This window comes from Tamandua tetradactyla, chromosome 3, assembly GCF_023851605.1.
Source record: "Tamandua tetradactyla isolate mTamTet1 chromosome 3, mTamTet1.pri, whole genome shotgun sequence".
Classification (NCBI taxonomy): Eukaryota; Metazoa; Chordata; class Mammalia; order Pilosa; family Myrmecophagidae; genus Tamandua; species Tamandua tetradactyla.
Window position 1 is genome coordinate 162,715,761 of NC_135329.1, and position 25,857 is coordinate 162,741,617.

General features: G+C 36.8%; 1 protein-coding gene across 1 annotated transcript in view; it reads right to left on the reverse strand.

Annotated features, from left to right (window-relative positions):
- COL5A2 (collagen type V alpha 2 chain) overlaps positions 1-25,857 on the reverse strand; it is a 162,751-nt gene that overhangs the window by 39,869 nt on the left and 97,025 nt on the right. The window contains exons 9-25 of the mRNA XM_077154406.1: positions 24,510-24,554; positions 23,598-23,651; positions 23,150-23,203; positions 22,006-22,059; positions 19,239-19,292; positions 18,312-18,365; positions 17,388-17,432; positions 16,872-16,925; positions 12,285-12,329; positions 9,323-9,376; positions 5,542-5,640; positions 5,159-5,203; positions 4,952-5,050; positions 3,674-3,727; positions 3,355-3,462; positions 2,292-2,345; positions 1,496-1,594 (exon numbers count right to left, since the gene is read on the reverse strand). Of these exons, the coding sequence (XP_077010521.1) occupies positions 1,496-1,594; positions 2,292-2,345; positions 3,355-3,462; positions 3,674-3,727; positions 4,952-5,050; positions 5,159-5,203; positions 5,542-5,640; positions 9,323-9,376; positions 12,285-12,329; positions 16,872-16,925; positions 17,388-17,432; positions 18,312-18,365; positions 19,239-19,292; positions 22,006-22,059; positions 23,150-23,203; positions 23,598-23,651; positions 24,510-24,554 (1,071 nt within the window). The remainder of the gene's footprint in view (positions 1-1,495; positions 1,595-2,291; positions 2,346-3,354; positions 3,463-3,673; positions 3,728-4,951; positions 5,051-5,158; positions 5,204-5,541; positions 5,641-9,322; positions 9,377-12,284; positions 12,330-16,871; positions 16,926-17,387; positions 17,433-18,311; positions 18,366-19,238; positions 19,293-22,005; positions 22,060-23,149; positions 23,204-23,597; positions 23,652-24,509; positions 24,555-25,857) is intronic.

Genomic DNA, 25,857 nt, shown 5'->3' on the forward strand with positions numbered 1-25,857 from the left:
GAAAAGGCTGCAATGGACATTATTGCAGCATAAGATGAAATTGCGATATGGAATGTATACTCGATATCAATGTTATTTTTTTTTAACTTGGTAAGTGTACTTAAGGTGATTCCATAAGTGAATATCCTTGTTCTTACGAAAGGTACATGGAAGTGTTATGTGTTCAAGGAATATAATGTGGGCAACATGCTCTCAAAAGTTCAGAATATATAGATAAATAGATGATATTGATGATGGACAGATAGATAGAGATGAATGTGAGAATGATAAGGCAAAGGTAGCAAAATGCTGAAATTGGTGGATCTGGTTATCCGGGTGTGGAAGTTTGTTCGAGTTCTCTGTATGAGGTTTGCATTGCTTTTGAAACTACTTTTAATTTTGAAATTATTTCAAAATTAAAAAGTTGGAAACAAAAAAGGGTCCAGTTTCACTTCTCAGTGCCTATTGTTGGTGGGCTTAGGCTCTGCTAGAGAAAGTCACATGACCATCATAGGCCCCACCCAGCCTGGCTTCTGAAGGATACAAGGCAGAAAATACAACATGCCACCAGGGGAGCACCGGGTGGGGGACTCTTCTGTGAAAAGACTCATCTCAGCTTCCAGAGGCCGCCTCCAAGCTTCCCATGGGACAGGACAGATGGAGGGGGGGAGGGTGCTAAAAATGTGAGCTGGGGTACAGAAGCCACCCCAGCTTACAAATCTTATGTAACAGCTCCTTGGACCTAGTATCCTGGTCCCAGCAAGGCGAACTCCCTGATACGAGTCACTCCAAACTCAGAAAACCCAAAGCAGTGCCTTCCTACCCAAACTTTATAGTTCATTTTTAGCCCTCCCAGTTCAGATGCAGTCTAAAATCAGGAGACATTTTAACTGTAAAGAAATAGTATTGCATCTTTAACACATGTCTAAGAAAGGATATATAAGTAAAGGTGAACTTAAAGCCAGTTTTCCAAGTAGAAGAAGAAGAAAGGGATATAATGAACTTTTACTCATATGTTTTCACTGGATTCAAGATAAATTACAGAACTTATTTGAGCAAAATGTTTCTTTCCATATAACAACTTTTTGTGTAAGTTTTCTTAGTTAAGGGGCATTATTGGCAACTGCATATAAGGGCAATTCCATAGTTCAAATAAATTTTAAAGTGGCATTTTGCTAAAATTAAATTCCTAACAGCATCAGGAATCCCTTCTGCCACAAGTTAAGCAAGTCGCTAACAATAAAGAAAAATTATGAAAATTGACAAATAATCAGGTGGTAAAGCTATTAATACACACTTCTTTGAGAAAAGCCAACTAGAAGTCACTGACTGATACTGTTTTCACTACATGACAAAAATAACAAACCAATATTTAAAAAATTATGAACTGAGGTCAAACCATCAAAATAGATAAATGCTCCAAGTTGTGAAAGAGATCTAATTAGAAAAATCCCTTCGATGACTGTTCGGGAGCATTTCTGCGGGGTTGATGTGGCAATCAATGGCTGGGACTCACCCGAGCACCGGGCAGCCCGGGTTCGCCTGGACGTCCTGGGTCCCCCTGGCCTCCTTTAGGTCCTGAAGATCCTACAGGACCTCTCTCTCCTTGCGCCCCCTGTTAAAGAGCAGAGCAGAATTTGTCAGAAAAACAGGAGTGCAAGGAAGCAAAAGTAATCATAACACCTACATGTAACATACATGTATAACCACATCATATACATGCATGTATATATAATTTCTTATATGTATATATAATTCATACATATTATACATATAAATAATTCTTGTTGACAAATCAAGGCACTAATAATTAAGTAGTTCAAAGGAGTTTGTCAGAGTAGTTAATGAAAGACTTCTTGGTAAACAATGTCCCTTCATACTTTGTTCTAATTTGGCTTCCTGATAGAATAATATTTTTTCATCACTAACTCATGAAAGATGTCCTTAGTATTTCACTCCAACAATTAAAATTAAAAAACACAACAGAATTTTTTAATAAGTCTAAATTTCCAGCTGATGTAAAATAGCTACCAAATGAAGGAAACATCTATTACCGTTATTTCTCAAGCAATGTCACTGATAAGTCTAAAACAAGCTTTCATATTTCCTCCAGTTTTCCTTCCCCCACCCTACCCCCAGACCTCTAAACTTCAGTAATTATGCAAGAGGGATTTGGAGTTAGGCAGCTGCGTCCACTTCTTTTCTGGATATGGACCCATGTGAGCTGGGGTTTGTTCACCACACTGGAAAATGACCTCCTTCATTACCCAGAACCACCCGCTTGGGTATCAACATTGATGTAGAAAACTTACTTTTGGCCCAGGTAAACCATCAGAGCCTGGAAAACCACGATTGCCAGGAGCACCCTAAAAGAATTAAAATGCCATTTAATTGCTGTTGACATTTTATAATATATAGTGAATTTTTTTTTAGAACTATAGAGGTTAAGGGACTGTGATCACCAACCTGCCAATAGATATATATATAAGAAAAAAATAGACTACACAGGATAAGTTTTCATTGTTGAAGAAAATACAAGTACTGATCCAAATAATCCTTTATCAAGAAATATTCTAACAGTTCAAGGTAACATTAAATATAAAGAAAAACTGACATCAATATGAGAAGCTAAGAAGTGGCACCTTCTACTAATGATCAAAATGTCAATGACACTACACTCATATTTGTTTTGGGTGTGAAGTCTGTTCCATTTTCTGAATCTCTGAACAAATGTAAGGTATGATTGTTTTTTTGTTCATTTTAGACCAAGTTCATTATATTTCAGCCACAGTAACCTCTTCCTGCTCTTTAAAATGACCGAACCCTTTCTGGTCTTCCAGCTTTGCATTTGCTGTTTCTTCTGCTAAGGATGCTTTTTCTCCCTAGTTGTCTTACAGGCTTATTGTCATCTCCAGGTCTAAGAACACCATCTCCTCAGAGAACCCTCTTTCCTAACCACCTAATCTAACACTGTATCACTTTCATATACCTGCAGTTACTCTCCATCATATCATCCTGCTATTTATGGGTGTTTATGGTACTTATTAAAATTTGTAATTTTATTTTTATTTCCCTGTTGGCTTGTTTATCGGCCACCTCCCCACTAGAATGTTAGCACCATGAGGGCTGGGGCCATGGATTTCGTGTTCACTGATACGTCCCGAGCACCAGTACATCAAATTGGCATTGAGCAACATGCTGATGTTCAATCAATATTAGCTGAATGAATGAAGAATGATTAAACAGCTGGCTTCATTTATTTACAGATAATCTTACTGAACTGCAATTTACCTGAAAGCATTTCCCTTACTGCCCCAAAACTGACTTGTGTAATTCCCCAAATTTTAAGAATGTGTTTTATTATCCAATTCTTACCCTTTCTCCCAATGGACCTGGAGGGCCAACTGTTCCTGGATCACCTCTGGGACCCCTTTTGCCTTCCTCACCAGGTGGGCCTATCGGACCCTGAATGCCATGGGGACCCTATTGAAAAGAGAAGAATGTCACTACAGAGAGCCGGGACAAGTGGGTTATTTTTGGGAGAACACATTTAATCAAGTAAATCATAATTTTTAAACCACATTAAACAATTTCATTCCCAAAGTGTTATTTTAGACACCTGAGCATTTTGAGTTGCACACGTCTACACAATATTTATGCTCTTATCAATTAAAAAAATTTTTTGGCGCCTTACTGGTTCTCCTTTGGGACCAGCTTCTCCTTTGAAACCTGGAACTCCTGGATCACCCTAAAAGAAAAATATCAACATTGTAAGAACCTGGGCATTTAGCCAGTCTAATCTGTTCTAATTAATTACGGAGAATAGGCCTTAAAAATACTCTTTAGGTGAGTCTGTACTGAATTAGCAGTATATAATCACTCTTTAAATTTTGAAAATCTTATAGAATGCTTGTGAATTTTTGCAAACTTCAGTATAATCTGATAGAAGTTCTTTTATTTTACAGTGGTCCTCAAGAGATTTATCTTTTAAATCTTAGTATTTTCATCATACATATTAGAATAATTAGGATGATTTGAATTTCCTAATTAAAACTAGGTCCAACTATGACAACTTCTACAGATAAATCTTCTTAGGGTCTATTTTGGAAGTAGACTTGTTCACACAGTACCAAAACAATATTATATTTATGTTCTATTTATTGAGAGTTTTGCAACTTGAAATAGGGCATTTCTTCTTTGGAGTGTTCTGGGGTATTTTGTACTTGGGTATCTTTAAACAAAAATTATAGATTATGCTCTAGGAACCGGATTGCTAAATTCAGAACATGATAAAATTAAATGTCACATATCAGTAACAACAATACTCTAGTAAAGCTGTCAACAGCACCTGAAAAGGATGTATCAGTATGACCAAATTACTTGGAACACAATCCAAGATATTTGTCTAAAGTAGTCCTAGTAGAGAGTGTTTTTATTTTTAACATATCAAGCAAAAAATATATGATCACAATCTCTCAAAGTATTTATTTCTTATGGCCTTATCACATTATTTTTCTAATAAATAATTTTTAAAAAGTATGGAAACTCATTCAATATGAACAGACTTCAAGATTAACTCTCAATAAGTAGCTGCTGAACCAATCTTTCAGCCATATCAATTCTCACTTGCTACCTACACTTCCTCACACTGGCTTGCAAAACATTTCCAGAACTGTTTATCATTTCATGGCTCATAAAATTCTATAAGGTAGATCCTGAAGTGATGAGCTTATTATTTTAAACAAAAGAATATTAAAACTTAACATGATACAATAATTTTTCCACTCAGGATTTTTGAACATCTAAACTGTACACCAGCGTTTTAGCTTTCAATTCACAGAGATTTGTCTTCGTTTTACTCATTCAGATAAGTCACATTCTCTATGTTCATTGCACCATATCACATGTTATTTTTCCTAGTGATCTTAGTTGGACCATATCAAAAGATGATGCTTGTTTCAAAGGACATTACCGGTTGGCCTCGAATTCCTGGGGGTCCAGTGCTACCCTGGGGTCCAGGTGATCCCGGAGGTCCTGTCGAGCCAGGCGGACCAGAAGTACCCGGAGAGCCCTATCAGACCAAGAGGGACTCGATGAGCAGAAATCTAGGTAGGAATCTGGGCCAATGCCAAAGGATTATGTCCATCTGAACTTCATATGGCCTAATGTAGGTACTCACCGTTGGGCCTTTGGCACCAGGTGTACCATCTGTTCCCACTGTACCCTAAAGAGAGACATGAAAAGTTGATGAAATATTACATCATATATAGAAATATATGGGGTGGTACTCAGATGCCCATCAATCTTCCAAAAGGAGACAGCAAAATTTCAAAAAAGAATCAGCCACTACTATACACTCTATCATAAAAATCATTTTTTGTGCCTAATTCCCTCCTTTATGATAGGCAAAACTTTCAGAAGTGACAAGAGAATTTTTTATTTCAAGAGTTCTAAACATTCATATGAGTTCTAAGAGAATATATCAAAACAGATTGCATTTGATCTGATGTGACAGAAGTGTCTGACTTCCTGGGCTTATTCTTAGATATGCCAGGAACTTACAGGGATCCCTTGTGAGCCAGCTGGACCTGGAGGCCCAGTTTCACCTCTCTGTCCTTGAGGGCCTTCAGGGCCTCTCGCCCCAGTGGGACCGGCTTCTCCCTAAAGGGTGCAAACAGAAATGTTAATGGAAGGAAAAATAAAAACGTATGGTGCAAACTTGGTTCCTCCCTTGGGGTTTTACACTTCAAAACTCAACACTGAAAGGGGCCAAGAGTACAAAAGTTTATCTCAGGGATGTCTGCCTAACTTAACCTGTGGAGTGGCCCCCATACTTCTCACCCCTTTCGGTGTGTTGATGCCCATGGCCACTTTACTAGGCAGGGTCTCTACACCCATTTCTAGTTATAAAAATGCCATGCATCCTTCAAGTTCATCTTAAATTCCCCTTCTCTGAACTTCCACACAACTTTGAATTTCTTTGATCATACTTATAGACTTTTTCCATTATTACATATTTAAAAGTTAACATAATCTAGATTAATAATGAAAAACTGAGAACAGGTTTTAACCAGGTACTGAGTTCCTCAAAGAATGAGAGTAGATTTTCTTATCACAGCATAGCTGGATTTTAAAATACTCTTAGGGGCTTTGAGCCTACCTTTAAGCAGATAGCAGAACTACATTCACACTCTTAAACAGCACAAAAGCAAGTGAAGGAGGAAAATTTACTAGGTCAGCTGTGCTTGTAGGATTGTCTCTGCTCAGTGTAAATCTAGACATTTCAGGTCTAGCAATGCAGCCCTACAAATAAAGCTGCAAATATAGCCAGATGCAATCATCATAGCGTAAACCAAAATATTTTCTAACATCTCTAAAACAGCCCAGTTTCAGCTAAAATGTACTGTAGATTTCAGATGGCAGCTCTCTAAATGTGTGAGAATCACTCTAAAAAAAATCTGTTTAAAATGCCATATCTTTATCACAGAACAAGAAATTGTTTCTTCGTTATATAAACAACAGAGCAAATCATGATATTTTCAAAATATAACTTAGGATTTGATTTGTAAAAACTTGATTTCATTGCTCTTTAAAGAGAGCAACTGATTCAGTATAGTGGGAAATACTTGGGCCATAAGTACCTAAGGAACTTAACAACCTTTGTCAACAAAGAAGTAAAGCCTCCTCTATTTTATTTTTTAAAAAAATCTTTTGATGAAAATAAAAGAAAATTTAAAAAAATAATAAAAACAGTGGTAAGGGGAGAACAAAGTGGTCAAGGTGATTTGTCCCCTACCCTAATTCTCCTATCAGACTAAGTCAGGGGCCCAGATTTAGCAAATAAAAATATAGGATGTGATGCTTACTTAAATTAATGATTATTATTATTATTATTATTAGAGAAGTTGTGGGTCTACAGAACAATCATATACCAAATGCAGGATTCCCACCGTGCTCATCTAAAACAGTTGTGGACCCCAGAAAAGCCAATCCTCATTCAGTATTGCTGGGTGGGATCTTTTTTATTGCTTCCATGGAAATGTGACCCACCCAATTGTGGGTGATAACTTTTGATTAGGTGGTTTCCATGGAGCTGTGTCTCTACCTATTCAAGGTGGGGTTGCTTGCTGGAGCCCTTTAAGAGGGAACCATTTTGGAAAGAGCCCACAATGCCAACAGTCAGAGCCAACAGAGCCCACACAGCCAGAGACCTTTGGAGATATAGAAGGAAAACACCCCTGGGGAAGCTTTATGAAATGAGGAGAGACAGTTAGCAAACATCGCCACATGCCTTTCCAGATACAAGAAAAACCCCGAATGTCATTGGACCTTTCTTTGGAGTTAAGGTATCTTTCTCTAGATTTGGACATTTTCACAGCCTTAGACTTGCAAACTTGTAACTTAATAAATTCCCTTTTTAAAAGCTGTTCTGTTTCTGGTATATTGCCTTCTGGCAGTCTATAAACTAAAACACCCATATACCACCCTAACACCAACACCCTGCATTGGTGTGGACCATCCATCACAACTGACAACAGCACGCCTTTATCATTGTACTGTTAGAGCCCATGGTTCAACTTAAGTTTCATTGTTTGTGCCGTACAGTTTCATGGATTTTAAAAATTTTCATTCTGTTACCATATACACACTCCAGTATTTCACGCCCAATCATATGCAGGTATACACGTCAGTGCTGTCAACTGTACCTACAATGTTGTGCTACCATCACCATCCAGCACCAAGACATCTCCATCATTTCAGATAGGAAACCTGTACATTTTAAGCCCCTAGTTAAGTTTTAATTCTGATTAAAAAAAAAAAAAAAACAACTAACACTGAGTTTGTCCTACATGCTTCTGGAGGAGATAAGTATTCAGAGTGAACTATTGTATAAACTGATATTGCTAGGAAAGTCTTAATTCAATGTCCCAGTAGCAGCAGAAATCTCATTTCTGCCAATCCATATAATCCAAGGCTTTATGAGTATTATTTTCTTATTTTCTCAACTTGGCTGGGTGGGATCCCTTCTCAAATGGAGGGGACAGTAGTTTCCCATATTGTCCCCCCATGTTACTCCCACGTCTCCCAATCCCTCATAGCCAAAGGCAACTGAAGCAAGATTAAGATTTCAGTTCCAAAGCCCAGAGGGACTGGAGGCACAGATCAGACATGGAGACAAATCAGGAGGGTCCTACCCATCTAAATTCACAGGGAAAGAAGGGGAAGTTTAGGGAAATACCTTAGGACATCATTCTAAAGCAGCCTCATCCCAGAGGCAGAGTTTAAAGACCACATTAGGAGACTGCAGAATAATTTGACTTGATGACTCAAATTTCAGTCTCATACAGACTTTATGTTCATGTACATGTGTGGTGTGTGTGTGTATGTTTGAGGTGATTTGTTTCTGGTTTGAATACAATTCGCATTGCACTTCTGATAGGAAACACGCATGTATATTGAGGGCTTCCTTCATATGAGGCACTATGCTAAGGGTTTACATGAACTATTTCTTTTAATCCCCAAAGCAATTCCACAACAAAACAAGGCTTAGAGAGATGAGGTGGATGCCCACGGTCACCATCATTTTTGTCCAGCAGGATTTTGTGAGTAAATCCCTTCTTCAGGATGAAGACAATTATTGCTGAAAGGAAACTGGGTGTGAGGGGTAATCCAATGTAATGTGTTGCTTAGAATGTGAAAGCAGCATTCTGAATTGATTTACTGATTTTGCTAATATAATCCTAATATCTTCTATGTAATCCTTGAATTTATCATCCAAAATATTGAGCAAAAGAACAAATTGTGACTCTCTGCAAATGCAAGTCATCCCAGTAGAATACTTTAATCCATTCCCACAAGGAGAGCCAAATATATCCTTCATCTCTACTGCTTTAATGTTTGTATGAGGTGGGAGAAGGAAGGACTGAAGGCCAGCATTGTGTGAGAGGAGAGCTTTTGACAACCTATGGTTTATCTTAACCTCATATTGTTTAGGACATTTTGCTGTTTATTAGTCCCGGGCCCTCTAGCCAAGAACAAGGCTCCAATTCAGATTAAAGCTGTTATTTCTTGCAGCTGTTTTAATTGGCTAGTGTACAACCAAAACAGATTCTTTGATATTACAATTGTAGGATTATAAGTAATTCTCCCTTAAAAACATATTATACAGTTAATCTCATTTTTAAAATTTTCTGTATTTTTCTTCCTACCATAATGGCCAATGAGGATAATTTAGGTCCTTTCTTTAGTTAGGAACAACTTCCATGTTCTTCAATTAATGAAATGGTATTTTTAATTTTAGGACTCAGGTAATCAAGTACAGTTAAATATATTAACATTTTACCTTCATTCCAGGATTTCCTGGAAAACCAGAAGAACCAGGTATTCCCAGAGGACCCTATTAAAAGAAATCAGAAAAATGATCGTACATATATTTAATCAATATCTAATTAGGTCATCTTTTATTCTTTAATAATACTCAATATTCTGACACATAAAATAATTTACTCTTGTATTTTAAAATCATAAAGATAATAATGCAATTTTATTACAAGTCCCTTCCAACATTGATATAAAATAGTGCAATTGATACATGCAATAGTATTAAATACAAAATTGGATTACCCAATTGTGGCATACAAGATTAAAAGAACTGCAAACACAAATTGTTTGAAACAATTGTTTCTTAAGATACATACCTGCTTTGGGTTAACCAACTAATAAAGTCAATTTTTAGAAAGTTAAGTTTTTCACCAAAAGCTACTATTGCATTCTATAAAAAAATGATGCTTACTAATCATCTGGACATTTTAGACTGATTTTTTTCATGCTAAAAATAAGTGACTATTTATCACTACCCTACATGTGGAATGACACACATACAGCTTAAACCACTGGTTGAAGGCTGGATTTAAAGGAAGTGGGGTTCAGAAAACTCTATTCTAGGTCTTCCTGGTTTTTATTTGAGGATTGCATTTTAATTCCATCAGTGTTGAATTAGTAAACTATACTCAAACTATACTTTTTCATCTCATATATTGCTCCCTTATTAGGAGTATCAAGGGAGGAAACACCCTTGGGGCAAATAATCTCAACTATTTTAACACTACACCACTTTCAGCATATGGGAAAAATTGAAAGCTTTAAACTTTTTTCTTTTACAGTCTTTCAGTATTGCCCCATGTTGATCAAGAACATTTCCTACAATCATCTTTCTAATCAGATATTCTTCTCTTGGTGTTTTATTGGCATTATTTCCCCATGAAGCCTGACCCAACTTTTGCTGTTTCAACAAGAAAAAATTCCATGGACTATTAGGTGCATTTCCACTATCAACTTTGTGTTAAATTATTGCAGCATTCTTATAAAAAATTCTGGCTGTGGAATCTATTTCAGAAATATTTTTATATATTTGTGAAATTCTGCATTTCAGTAGAGTGCAATAGCTATCATCCTTGACAGCCCGTGGAATTACCTGTAGAACTTTAAAAAATACTAATTTTTAGGTCCCAACCCTAGAAATCATATTTTAACTGGTCTTGGCATTAATATTTTTAAAAGCTTCCTATCAAGTTCTATGACTTTAACAGTGGTGCCTTTTTAATTTTCAGAAAGAAGATAAAGTAATATCTAGGGGAAATTATTCTAATGTGCAGCCAGGTTTGAGAACCACTGTTTTAATGAGTAACAAATGAAGTTTACTACCTTATTCTCCAATATCAGTGTGTATATTTCACTAATAACTGTGCTGATTCACATACAGAATAATTTCTCCTACATATTACTTATCTTCTTTTTGAAAATTAAAAAGGCACCACTGTTAAAGTCATATACTTTGATGGGGAAAACACATATACGGCTTAAATGCTCTGTAGTTTCAAAAAAATAAATTTACATCAACTTAGACTATCTTTTTAAATGTATTTAATCTATAATTTCATTTTACTTGTAGAGATATAATTTAAGTGCTCCTGACAGATAAATTAAAAGTAGAGCTTTTGATCCTCTCAATGGCGCAATGACTCTATATCATCTTCCCAGACCTCTTAGGATCTTTCAGAGCTCTGATGTCTAAGCAGTTGGTAAGCAGGGATTGGAGCTATACATATACACATTCCAAGTTAGGGAGAGAGAGAAGGTGAGGAATGTGTTAGCAATTTATAAAGTTAAAAAATTGTGCCCTTGTTTATAATACACCATTAGTAACCAAATGAATGCTCAGATTTTCTTCTTCAAAACTGAGTTAAGGTTTCATAACTATAGATGATAACCTATGGGATAGTACAATACATTCTGGAGGGAAATACAATAGCAATGCCAACAGCAGATGCAAGAAGCATAGCATGAGAAATAGTCACACCCTGAGACCTCATTGTTTTTTATTCCATGTTACACTTTTACCTCCACGGCTTTATTTATTGCCTACCTGACAAAAATCCTCAACTCTGCACTTATCACTGAAATCTCTATCCTCAGGTCCACTCTTGCATATCCAAGCACAAAATGGAATTCATGTCTTCCTATCCTAAACCCATAAATAATAGCCTATCCTTCTTCCTGTTTGTATTTTCAATCTTAGATAATGACAACACTACCCACTAAATTCCTTATAATTGAAAATTAATGGACCATGGGAGTTTCTTAGCTCTGTGATATAGTCTGCCTCTGATATCACTGTAATAACTTTAGTTCACATCCTTATAATTTCTCTCTAGGATTATCCCAATGATATTAAAATTTATTCCCCAACCTTTATTCTTAGCCATCGTCATTTCAACCTCCACATTACCTACACATGATCTTTCTGGTCATGACACTCCTAGGTTCAAAATCCCTTAATGGTTTCACATTAACTACTATAGAGAAGAGCTAGAAACCCCTTTCCCATAGTACAGATAGCTCTTCACAGCCTAGCGCCTGCCTCCCTAATCCAACTTTACTGAGTCCCTGAGATCTTCAACTTGATGCACATACCCAAGCTACAGACATGTCACACTCTTGTGCATTATTCTACTCATCTTTCAAGGCTGTTTGAAAGTTATTCCTCTTTAAGCCTTCTCTGACATCTTTCTCCCACAGCAGGTTTAGGTATTTCCTCCTCTATGTTCCCATGGCTTGAGGTATGTTAATGATAGCATTATGCTACATTTATCAATAGATACATACCTCTTCTTTGATAGAGCAGCTTTCCAGGGCAAATACAGTGTGTTTATCACCTTGTGTTTTAAGTGTCTCAAATATAGTAGATATGAATGTACAAACAGAAGAATGAATGAATGGATGAATGTGAAAGTAATAAAACTCACCATTGGCCCAGGTTTTCCAGGCATTCCATGTGCACCCCGTTGTCCCTAATTAGGAGAAAAAGAACAAGACAAGACAGGTTACATTTTACACAGGGTTTCCATAATCATATACTTTAAAACATATTCCAAGAAATTTCAAGAACAAATATTAAGGCTTACTGACAAATCCTGAACTGGATTAATAGCTTTAAAAATATATTTACAGGGCCACAGTGGCTCAGCAGGTAAGAATGCTTGCCTGCCATGCCTGAGGACCCGTGTTCAATTCCCGGTGCCTGCCCATGTAAAAAAAAAAAATATATATATATATATATATATTTACAAAACATTGGCAAGGTAGTAAAAAGCTTATTCTCATAACAATCAGAAAGAAAAATGGAGAAAGTAGAACTGAGTAAAATTATTATTTTTTCTTAAATGTAATATACACTATCATGTGATGTCAAAGATGATGAAAAGTTGAATACCTCACCTCAGTTAATAGATAAACTGCAAGCTTGAATGTCCTCATTGGGAAAACACAAATATACATACACTCACAGTCTCGTACACATACACAGAAATTAAGTTATAGTGAATGCTGTTAGCATCACCCAGACCCCACTTCTAGGACTGAAGTATTCATTATACTAGCTACCAGAAGTGTTACCTGCTGATGGCTCCCAGCTGAGACCCTCCCCATGACTAGCCCTCAGCTAAAAGGAGTTTGCTCTCCCAGGTTTGTGCCCTTCTTTTGTCAATGCAGGGGTACAAAGGACTGGTCCCCTTGTCTCAATTCAAGACAAATCTAAAGAGCCATCCCAGCTCCATAGTTCCCATGGAATTGACTAAAATCTCTATTGCAACTACAAAACAGATCAATTTTTCTCCCTGACAAAGCCTACTTCTTTCATTCATTCCTTCAGATATGCTGTTCCTGAAAACACTACCCAGTAAAATTCCTATACAGAAGTTTACTGCTTTGAGGCTGTTTCTTGAGGAACCTGGCCTAAGACCATTGATACCAGAAGTGGTCCAAGAAAGCAAACCTTAAGGTGGAATTTCAAAGCTGGATTCTTCACTGGTCAGCTGATTATAGTGTATGGATCACCCCTGGGTTGCTGTACCAGTGATGTTTTTAAAGTTGTCTCCAAAAGTAACTAAAATGGGACACTAGAGGAAGAGAATGCACTAGGAATGTAATATCTCAGGCCTTTAAGAAGGTATAGGGGAAAGAACAGTTACAAAGTTTTTAGAATTGCACAGATCTTCTTGACTACATCTACTGGAGAAAGACAATGAATAGCTGATGGCGATTAATCACCAATCTAAGGCAAAGGGACCCCGTGCCAACATTTAAAAAGACTCATCTCCCCTCAATCAGCTGGAGATAAGGAAAAAGCTGAAGATGAGGGCCATGACTTAATGATAAATGGACAACAGCTGTGGAGAAATTTGAATTCTCAGACCTGGAAATTTTATGCCAAAATCAGGGTCCTAGATTGAAAGGGGTGGGACCCTGAGATTTGGCATTAGAATATCTGGGTTGACACACTTAACAACTTTGAAATCTCAGATTCCCTGAATTCTCTGGGCCCGTAGGAGAGGCCCATTTTCCCATTAACAGTTTTTGCTTCCCCCTTGCTTGGAAATTGATAGAGAAACTTTTATCTTCCAAGACAACATATGCTCCCCTCCAAGTCACCAGACCTATAACTAGCATCAAGTTACAAAATAGCCAAGCTGAGAAAGTGCTGTTCCTGATAAACAAGGAAAGGGACTATACACCAAAGAGCTTCAGGAATATACATCATGTAGGGGCAAGAGTCAGGGGGAAATGTATGGGAATAGGTCCTGAGAGTGCTGGATGAAGTGTGACAGGATATAAAGATGGAAAATGAGATTTTTAATGATAAGAAAGTCCTCTCCCACAATATACAACTGAACAGACTGGTAAGGATTGTGACAGATGGTACTAACAAATTATATGGTTTTAGGAAACTTAGAGTAATGGCCCCCACCTGAAATGAAGTAAAAACATGAGAACTCCTTGGCAGATAATAGTAGAAAGAATAAAGAAGTCAGCAAGCTAGATTGGGTATGCTGTGTTGGGCTGGATAAGCCAACAGCTGATTATTCTGCAAGAGAGCCCAAAAGACACTCCATTTAACAAAGTGGCAAGTGGCAAGGAAAGCGCTGGTGAGAATTTCAGTGCTCTGACTTGGGCAGTAATGAGAAGCTGGAAGATTGTTGTTTCTGTAGGCCAGGGGAAGGTAGAGAATGCTATAAACCTGGGCTCCCAGAAAGTCAATGGGATGACAGGATCTCAAAATAATAGAGGTTAAGTGGTAGTTCTTAATTGTCCAAAGCAAAATGGGGCAAGGTAATGAACTGCAAGTTTGAAATGTCAGCCAATATAGCCTGACCTTCAGAGTGCTATGAAGAGAGTTAACAGAATATAGTCTCCTACCCACAGTCAAGATACATGGGAAGACAGCAAGGGTATTCCTCAGTCTGTCTAAGTAAACTAAATCAGAAGACTCAGATAAACTGAAGCAATAAAAAGTCACAATCTCTGGCTCAGTTTCCAGATCCTAACCTGCTCTCAGATTTAGAATCTGCTTTGAGAATGAGAAATAGCATATCCCCCACCTGGGAATACAGTACCAGATCATATATCCAGTGACATGAAAAGGCAGTCAGAGTTCACTGGGTGGAGTAGAAAAAGGTTCCGCAGCAGGTCCAGGGTATGACCTAAACAGTCCTGCTGCTTGGGTCACAGACCCTATCGTTTCAGTGAGGCTTGAAAAATGTGCAGTTTGGAGCTTGTGGCAAGTCCAAGCGGGAGAATCACAACAAAGGCCTTCAAGCTCTGGAATAAGGACATGCCACTCGAGGCAGATATTTATACACCCTTTGAAAAAGAACTCCAGGCAGGTTACTCAATGCTGGTGAAGACGGAACTCCTACCCATGGAACAGTAAATGAACAAGGCTCTAAGTCCAGCAGAGATGCTAGCTGGTAGGTGAGGGGAATCTAAACCAGACAGTAGAGATGGGAGGGGATAAGTATTAGATTAAAACCAGCTGCAGCAGTATAAAACCAGCTTCAGCAGCTGGGGCTTTAGTTGACCCACCTTCCCTTCTGTAATTTTCCTCAAGAAAGAGATCAACCAGAATCCTGGAGGAACTATTTCCAGATGGGGTGAACTTATATACAAAGCGAGTTGATCCAAACAGCATGAGAAGGGAGTCAACTAGTGGATGCTGCTGTGAGCTACCCAGAAACTCCGCCAGGCCTGAGGCATTCCATAAACTACCAGAACATGGCTGAATGACAGCTTATAATTCAGTCTCTGCCCAGGAATTGCCTTCAGTGGAAGACACTGCCTGACCCAAGGTTACAGCACTTCCCTTAGGGCAGCCTACATCTAATGTGGGGATACAAAAGTACTGCCTCCTACCCTTAAATTGAGACAACTCTGAAAGGCCATCCCAGATCCAGAGGTCCCCACACAATCACCTGAGGCTTCTTTCTCTCTCAGTTGTTACTGCCAACAGCACAGCCCCCCAAATTTCCTACACACAAGCCTCCTCAGAGTCTGTTTCCCAAAGAATCTAATATAAGATGTAAATGAACTTGCTAAGATCCCTTTTCAAAATTAATGCTGAATAAGAAAAGCCGCTACGGAGTACGTCAGATAACTCTAACATGTAGCCATGGGGTATGAGCGCTGACAAATTCATTACAGAGTAGGGCTAAGTCTCTGTTTCTTTAACACCACATGTGGAAAAATCCTTTGTGAAGTCAGTATTTCATTGACATATAATATGTCAATGTAGAGAAAACGGTTTCACAAATGTGCATGGAATTTTTCCACCTATTTCACTTGGTGTATTAGGTAGACACTGTGGTTTCAACAGATGCTGATTTCAAGTCTACTTTCCCTCCACACACAAATAGATTAGAACCAAATATCCTTTCTATATATTGGAAGATACTTTATTAGATGTTTTACATATTTTCATTAATTCTCATAAGAACCCACTAGTTGTCCTTAGCTTCACTTACAGAGAAAAGCGAATGCCAGATTAAGTAATTGCCCAAGGTCACCAGTCATTAACGTTGCACAGGGTGATTATGGGCAATTATTTAACTTCTACAAACCTCAGTCCCTTCAACTTCAAAAAGGGTATAAGAATAGTATCTACCTTCTAGGACTATGATGAAGATGAAATAAAGATGCTTGGAAGAAAACTTGGCATACAATAAAGGCTTGGTAAGTGTCACCCATTATAATTTTATTGCTATTCTAAGTCTGCATTTTTCTACAAATCCATTCTGTCATATGTTTTCATTACATTCTTAGTTTTTGTATTAAAAATAAGTAGGTAGCAAAGATGCTATGGTTGTATAAAATGTTAACATTAAGGGAAGCTAAATGAAGGGCAAATTTTCTTTAAAACTAAATTTATTCCAAAATAAAAAGCCAAAAGACTAGGAAACTACTATTGTTAATTTCATATAAAAGGCATATTTAATAAAGCAAATCTGAAAAAGATTTAGAATACCTGTCTAAGCAGCATAAATTAAAGAATCCATACTTACTGGGGCACCCTGTGGTCCAAGTCTCCCCCTCTCTCCTGGCATTCCTCTGGGACCCTGTACGTAAGAGAGGAAACACATCCCTTGAAGCACCTAATTTGCACTCTAGGGTAGTTTGACTACATTGCTCAATCCAATTGCGACTCAGTATAATTGATAACAAGCAGTACTTTTCCAGGGGAATTTTGGGTTTTAAGAATCTAGACCTGTGGAGATATCTACTCTACCACCTGTTATCTACATAGATTTCACTTAATCTTGCTTTAATGATCTGAATTTACAATGATCTTGATTTGATCACTGAGTATAGAGAAGAATAAGGGCAGTCGACAACTAAGAAAACAAAGTGCAGGAAGCCATTTTCATTACAATGGCCAAATTCTCTTGGTACACTGTGTCTGTCTGCAGGTAGACAAGATTATTTCACCAGCTCACATCTATTTCTCCAAAGTTTTTTCATTTAAGTACTCTTAATTTAATCTACAACGCAAAGAAATACAGAATTGGATTGATACTTACCAGAGGACCCATGGCACCCATTGAACCAGTAGGGCCAGCTTCACCCTGAAGCAAAAATGAAATCACATTATATTATGAGAAACCTAAACCCATGCCATCACTTTTTCCATGTATGTATCATTTCAAAGGCATATTTTTAAAATGGGAATTTGAAAGGCATGCTTTCAATAAACGACCTCAAAACACTCATCTACTTCCTTTTCTCAAAATGCAATGGAAAATTAGTTTCTGTAGACATAAATTTAAAATAAAGTTGAGGATTTAAGCAAGACTAATGGAACTATCATATCTAGCTAGCCACCTTAATTAGTATGAAAAAAGTAATTACATGTCTATATCTTAATTGTTTATCTCAAATACAACTTTGCAAAGCTAAAATTGACTGCAATATTAGTTTTTGTCTCTATTGTATGAGTTTCAGAAAGAAAAATTTTAAATGAATGCTTTTCCATGTATGTATGTCATGATGCTTCCCACTTGAAAGTACATCACACTTCTTTCATGTCCTCTCTCCTGCTAGAAACTTAAATCGGGGGAAGAAACAAGAGTCAGAAGGCCCTGGGATTAAACGTGAAATAAATAATGGGGCTAACAACCCATTTATACCTCTCAGATATATTTCAAGAAAATACGAATTAATGTCTTCGAGAGAGTGGATTCCTGGCAAAGGCAACACCTGTCCTACATTGGCAGAAAACCAGTGCTGCTGTGGCAATTCTTGAGGGTTGAGTTACATCCTATCCCCTATCCTGGTAAAGCAATTGCATTCTCATCTACAAAAATTATATCTATCCATTTAACTGTTGATTTAATTATACCCTTCTTTACTCCAGAATTACTGAAGGTGGTTTTGAAGATTTTGTAGGCACATGAAACAGAACTGAAATTCTACCTTGTGGCTACGCTGAGGTTTTATACAATTACCTTGGAACCAGGTGCTCCAACTTCACCTTTTGGACCTTCAAGACCCTTGTGCCCCTAAGAAGAAAAATATGTTTGTATTTGTATATTTTGAAAGTCTATTCAAATAAAAGTAACATATGGCTTCCCAGTTAATAACATTTTCAACTTGTAACATGCTCATCTTTTTGGTGACTATAGAAATTTAATCTATAGCCACAAATGAAAATAAATGGTGGTGGCTTTAGGAGAAACACATAGTTCGATAGTTTATACAGTTATAAGATATGAGTTGTTTCCAGGGATGAAGTTCAAAATATTTAATAACTTTGACAGTGGTAAGTGAGAAGCTTAACTACTCAGAACACAGGACATTCAGTGGTATTAGAGGATGAATATAAGCCATGTTTTCACATATATGTGTATATATTTAGAGAGAGATGGAGACTGATATATATATATATATGTATCGATATAAGTATAGTTTACATGAAACTATATTATAAATCATCTAGTTATAAAAGAAGAAGCTTTCTATGGTCTTCCAAGTCTAGACTGAATGCCCTCTAGTGATGTAGCGCACGGTACAAGCATTCTCTAATTGTCCCATGTCCCTTTATCTACTATGTGGCAATTGCCTATTTTCTTAACTATCTGTTTTTAGGCTGAAGTTACAGGTCCTGGACTGTTTTTCTTTCATCACGGCATCCTCCTTCTTAGTACAGTATTCCATACATGGTAAGAACTCAAAATATATTTGTTTATCAAATCAAAAGAAATTCAAAGCAATTGAGGAAAAAAAAGCACTATGATTTCAGTAACCACGAGTGAATATCGCAGCCACAGCCAGTTGAGAACCACTGACAACCAGACACTAGATGTTGAAGGAAGTGCACCCAGACCCTACTTGACACATCACTATCTGGGAGGAGTACAGTGGATTGAGCTTACCCGGTGACCCTTCAAGCCTGGGAGACCAGGAGCCCCAGGGAAGCCTCGAGCTCCCTGGAAAACATAAATAAATAAGACAGTTCAGAGTCGTGAATAAGAACAGAAAATTGTTTGATACACTTTTATTTTTCTTCCAAAAAAATATTTGCTACACAGTTTTTCATGACATACTAAGGAAGAGAAAGGTACAGTAAAGTATACTTTCATCTATTGAAATATATCTAGGTAATCAAAAATTAGCAAGGCAGATCATTGTTAGAAATTGAATGTTAGAAATTGAATCTAACACAGAGACATGGATTAATTCCAGGTATTGATTTGATGATTTTCAAATTTTCAAATGATATCAATGTGTTATAATTAGGAAAGAAAAAAAAAACACAAGAAAACAAGCATGAATCAGCATGTTCAGTGTCTTCAAGTACGTCAAGGTATAGGAAAACAAATCAGGATAGGAACTTAAGGAAAAAAAGGTTTTTTCTCCTTTATACTGTTGCTTTATATTTGATTGAAGAGTAAATGCGTTTGTGGTAAGTCAGTGGGTTATTTTTTTCTTTTCCCAGAACTTACAAATATTGACAACTTATAAATATTGACAATATGACTGGAAGAATAGTATTAAAATGTGATTAGGAAAAAAAACTTAAATAAGATGTTCAGGAGAAGTTTGTAGATTTATGATTTTTAAAAATATAAACCAAGAAATGAAATATCAAACAGAAAGGAAGATAAAATATATGGAGAGCTTGATAATTTCATAAATTCTCCTAATTTTTATCCTCTACCTAAGCACATTGAGAAAAAAAAAGACAAAAGAACAGAGAATCAAAGAATCAAATCCAAACAGAGCTACTATTTTGCAATGATGCTTGGAACATTGTTTCCATGCTGTTAGAAGAGATATGAACCTAGTGACTTATTTGCTTATTCTCCTTACTCACATTAATTTGGTTTTGAATTGTATTTCCATTTCTACTGCCACCAGTAGACCTCAGCTCCTTGATAGCATGGACTGATGTATTACAAATCTGCATATCTCTGGCAGTTACCCTAATGCCTGACATTTAGTGGACAGTCAATGAATAATCATTGAATAATCAATGGAATGAAGAAACTAACATTTCGCTGAACTCTCTGAACCTTTGTTTTCCTGTGCCACACAACAGCCACAATCTTAGAAAGATGGCAAAATCCTTTTTTTCTGCATAAGATAGGTTTCATTCATTGTTTACTAAATGAATTAATAAGCAACTGAACAAATGAACATCACAAGTAAAACAAAGCAATAATCCTTCTCCTTCTCTTGAGGAGAAAATACTTCTTTGGTGTTTTGGGGGCTTCTGCAGTAAAGCTTTATCAAACCATACTCTCTGAATAAATAAAGCTCCACTAATTCTTCTGTTTACACAGCCCAGTTTTAGAAATTATTTCACTTCAAGGACTCCCTTTAATTTTTTCCTCTGGAATGTTTCCCTTTACTGAGGTTTGCCTTCCCTCCTGAGCAGAAAATACAACACACACCCATCTAAGCCTATAGGGAAATTGCTGAGCTATGTTATTTCAAATAATTAATTCACTTTTCAGTTTTTATGGTCTGCAAGAGAAATTCTCCTATGATTGCATATTCCTAATATAACAAGAAAACGAGCCAGATGTACTAGTACTCATAAAATATTCTCATTCTGCTGACCCAAGGCTGTCATCGCGTCCCAATCACGTGTCGCTGCACTTGCAAAATACATCTGTGATATGCTGGCAGGGCCCCTTTCCTCCCCACAGAAGCCTCCACCGTGGGTATGTGCAAGACTGCAGCCGAATGGGGCTTCAGGTCTGGACTGGTTGAAATGGACATCTGTAGTAATGAGTAATCCTCATTCATTTGTCTGCATTTACTTCCCAAGCTGGGGAGGAAAGGAGAGCAAGGGAGCAGGGAATGGGGGATAGGTTTCAAAACTATAACTACATTATCTTTAGAACCCTATAAATTTCCTCAGAATAGCAGCATTCATTTGTTTAAAGATATATATATATATATCCTCGCACTAAACCTCACCAATTTTCAGTAAGTAAACAAAAACTAGTGCAGTACTGTTGGTTGTATTGAGAGGTAGAAACATTATGAAGTTATGAGGAACATAATAAGCAGCAGGCTAAGTCAGTTAGGGAGCTGTCAGACAAGGAGAAGTCTTAAGAAAAGGAACATTAGAGAAGACTTTTTGACCTCTTATCATTCTCTAATACTCCTCATGGTTGGTTCAATACATCCTAGAGGACGGCCTGTCAATGTGGTGTGAGTAAAGACAGAAAGGGGGCCCAGTGACCCGGATGCAGAGATCTGGTTAACTGGGTTGCCAGGGACCTGTCCCAGTAGTGAGCAAGGGTGGAAGAAAACTGCTAGTTTAAAGGCAGGCTGGAGACTGGTGTGTCCTGTCTTAAATAAGACTTTAGGGCCTGCTGCACCACTCAGGAAGTTCAGGCAACACAAGGGTTGGGGACCAGCCAAAGAAGCATCCTGCTCACAATTTATTGTCTCTAGATTATAAAAAACAAGACAATAAACACTCTTTTGAACTATCATTTTCAAAATATGTAACATTATAAAACACAAATATTAAAAAGAAAAAAAAGGCAAACCAGATTGAGATGTGAAATGTAAATAGGTCAGCTGATCTGAAAATTCATGTGCATAAATGAATTACAAGTTTATTTTAATTTCTTTATTTTTTGAGTGGTCTTTATGTTGTAATACTGACAAGTATAAACTTACCGGAGATCCTGCAAATCCCACATCACCAGAATTTCCATTTCTACCAGGTTCACCCTTCATGGAAAAAAAACAAGAAACAGTTGGGGAGGGCATGAAAAGAGATTAAAATGTTCTCCTCAGAGGCTAAATGACAAATAACTTGCAAATCAAAGGTCTTCTTTAGAAAATACATCTCTAATGCTCTAAACTTTAAAAAAAAAAGGCGGGGGGGCACTCTATTCCTGATAAAAGATTCTAACAAATTAGCTTGTATAAATTTCATTAATTTATCTAAAGAAAAAAATGGATATAAATTACAGTAGTCTGAACTAGCTCATTATTTTATGAACTTCAAAATTTATATACTCACACAAATACACATATATACTATATAAAAACATGTGGCACTGAATTAAAGCTTTGTTTCTTAAAACACAACTTGTCATTTCTTGCAAAAAATTTTAAGAACTACCTTAGATGTTTTTTCTCTGATCAAATGTAATGCAATATGCTTAAATAAATCTCATGATTCACAAAGAGAAAACACCTATTTGGTTTTAATATCACAGAAATTAATTGCCTACCCATGATTTTATCTTCATTCTTGGTACAACTAAGAAAAGAACCCAGAAAAATAAATTTGTTGTTCTATGCTAGCTATTCTCTGATCACACATTCTTGATGTTAAATTCTGGAGTCACACTGTAGCTTTACAAATCCAATTGAAGGCTTTTTTAGCATAGGGTGCCATCTGGACACTATACTACTAACACATTTACAATTTTCATAAAACAAAGACCTTAGATTGATGCACTGCCATAAGATCAGTGTATTTTTCTTTAAGGTCATGTCAGTAATTCTACATCAAAAGTTATAGCTATTGCAAGAAAAAGTATAGTACCTGATGGAGAAATAATAATAAAAACAACCTGGGGAATGCAGGAAAAAAGACAATACCTAGTAGTATGATAGTATCAAAATTAAGAGCACTTTTAGATTTTTGAAAAATTCCATTCTGAGTTCTCCAACTTAGACAGTGTTATATAGAGGCTAAAAATAGTGAGTGAAAATGAAATGAGAATTAATGAAGAATAATCATGTTAACACTGACGCTCCTTCTTAGACTCTTCAAAACCTCAAAGCAAAATGAAGAAAAGCAGCTTACGTCTTCACCAGGTTTCCCAGGAGGGCCCTCTGGTCCTCGTGTACCGACTGGACCCTAATAACAAAACAAAAAAGACAAAAGGGGGAACAAAAGGATATTTACCTATGTTACAATCCAAAATATTGTTGAGACAAGTGAAAACTATCAGAGAAAGTAGCTTATTGATGTTTTGAATTTTATGTTGCATCTATCACATCATATGCTCAGCAGGGCCAGAGTTTAACTTCACAAACGTAAATATTTCAGTGCTGTCTACTGACCATATTCAAAGCGTCTGAGTTTAAATACTCTGCTACAAGAAACCCATAGTCTAGACACAGTCCACGATGTAGGTCTCCCAAAATGGACTGAAACGTCTTGCAACATTAAGGGGAGAGTTAGGAAAAAAAATAACTCACAGCATTTAATACCTATTGTGAACTGGGTCTATGTGCTTACTTGACATTACCATTGGTCCAGGTTCACCAGGTTCACCAGGGGGTCCTGTAGGGCCAGTGCCACCCTAAAATCAAGAATAAATTATGCACCTTCAAATTATAGATACAAACCAAAGGAAAACACAACACCAGTATTGCTTTCGTTCAGACTGCTGGCTCTGTCGCCTTCCGGCTTTATGTGTGTGGGCAAATGACTTAGATTCTCTATTAAACTGGGTCTACCTCATAGGACTCCTATGCGGACTTAGAGAATAATGCATTTTAAGCATCTAGAAAAGTGCTGATACAGAAGAAATCGTCAATCAATGGTAGCTGCCTTCATCATGATCATCATCAAAACCATCACCATTCACTACCTTTTGTCCCCACCAAGGGCAGTGACGTAGAATGGCTTGAAGTAAAGTTCCACACTTCACAATGACAATATGGTATACCTGATGGAGCTGAGGGTTCTTTCCTTTCTTTCTGTTGAAAAACATTTTTAGTGCCTGCCAAATCGCTACTAAAATTGAAAGTGCGCTACACCATTATTTTACTGGCTGCAGAAAGTATAGCAACATGTTCTTCTTTAAAGATTCCCCATCTTGACTGTTATTTTTAATAATACTATATGCTGATGGCCTTCTCTGATTGTATGTCACATATGAGAATTTTCAGGATAACGTGAAATCATGATCTGTTTTTCAGAAGCAAAGACACACAAACCTTGGCATTGGATGTCAGTTACATAAAGAAGTCAAATGATAAAAATGTAGTCCCATGAAGCAATTTCTGTATATTTCTACATGAGTGAACGTTAAGCCCATTCAAAGTAAGAGCTAAGTAATTTAAAGGCCATCCCAAAACAGTCATGTCACATAGATCTTATTTGTAAACTTCTTTTTTTTTGCTACAATATGCAATTTAGTTATAAAAGTACTTACTTGCTGCCCTTGTAAGCCTTGAGGTCCCCTAGGGCCAACAGGACCCTTAAAAACAAATGAGAGGAAAATGCAGAATAGTGCTCATGACAATTTGACCAAACATTCCAAAAATGTTGAATCAGCTTTAGAATCTGGAAAAGTGAAGCTTTGACAGTAAAAGATGATGGCATTCTCCATCTGTACTCATCTGGAATGCAGCTAAATTCAAGGAGATTAAAGCTTGGAACAACATTTGGGATAACTTCCATACACACCCTCGGTATCATGAAGAGAAATAAACAACTGCCTGTGCACACCCAGTGTCTTTGGGATAAGAACACTTGCGTGCCAAGAGGGGTGGTTCTGGTAGCTAGAACATCTGAAAAAGGAACAATCTTGGCAGGCATAAATCGGCCATTTAATTCTTCAGCTTCACAATTGATAACTCTATCACAGTTTAAATGAGCAAGTTGAGTTTAAAGGTTTATGAAGCCATCCACAATAATCACTGGATTATTTTAAACGTCAGTTTAAAAATCATCTGGTGTCTTGAGTTTCCTGGATTTTTTCTGTCTTTCTTTAAATACATTTGAAGTATAGAAACAGTATCTGGACAGGCCTTCCCCATTTAAACACAGAAAGGATTACATAGAAGTGTAACAAATGAAAAAAAGAAAAAGTGAGCAAGAGAGAGAGGGAAGGAGAAAAATGCAATTAAAAATTTTTAAATTTAAGCCTATATAATTTTAAAACGTCACACCTCAAAATGTAAAAATAATCAAATTAAAATCAAACATGTTCTTATGGCAAAATATTAACTTTTTATTTTTAATTAATTATTTTAATTAACTTTTTATTTTTAATTTTGAATTAATCAAATACTTTAGCAACTAAGAAAATAAAAAACTTCATTTCAGGAAAAAAATGTAAAAGAAACATACAATCCAAACTCCTCTATTCAAACAGATGGAAACTCACATATTTAAAACACCTGTCTCAAAATAACCATTGAATGACACCATATAGCAAGTGATTTTTAAAAATTCTCAAACTATGTTTAAGGTATTCAGAGTGCTGGCCTCAAGTTTGTAGAGAAGGTGGTATAACATTCTACTTTCTATTGCCTGAAATTCTACCAACTTGCAATACTTCTGAATTATGAGCAAAAAGCATGGGAGAGTTTGGTTTGAAAAGTGTTAATTCATCCAATGAGATGGCATTGCTCCAAATACCCAAGATAAATACTTGCCCAAAGAAAATGGAAATCTTTCTTGCTGTTGAAGAAATTTGTAAGAGGATGGATGGTCAGTAGGCCCAGCCAGGAAACTGCAAAGTTGTTGGCATAAGGCAGCCAAAGTATGTTAAGATA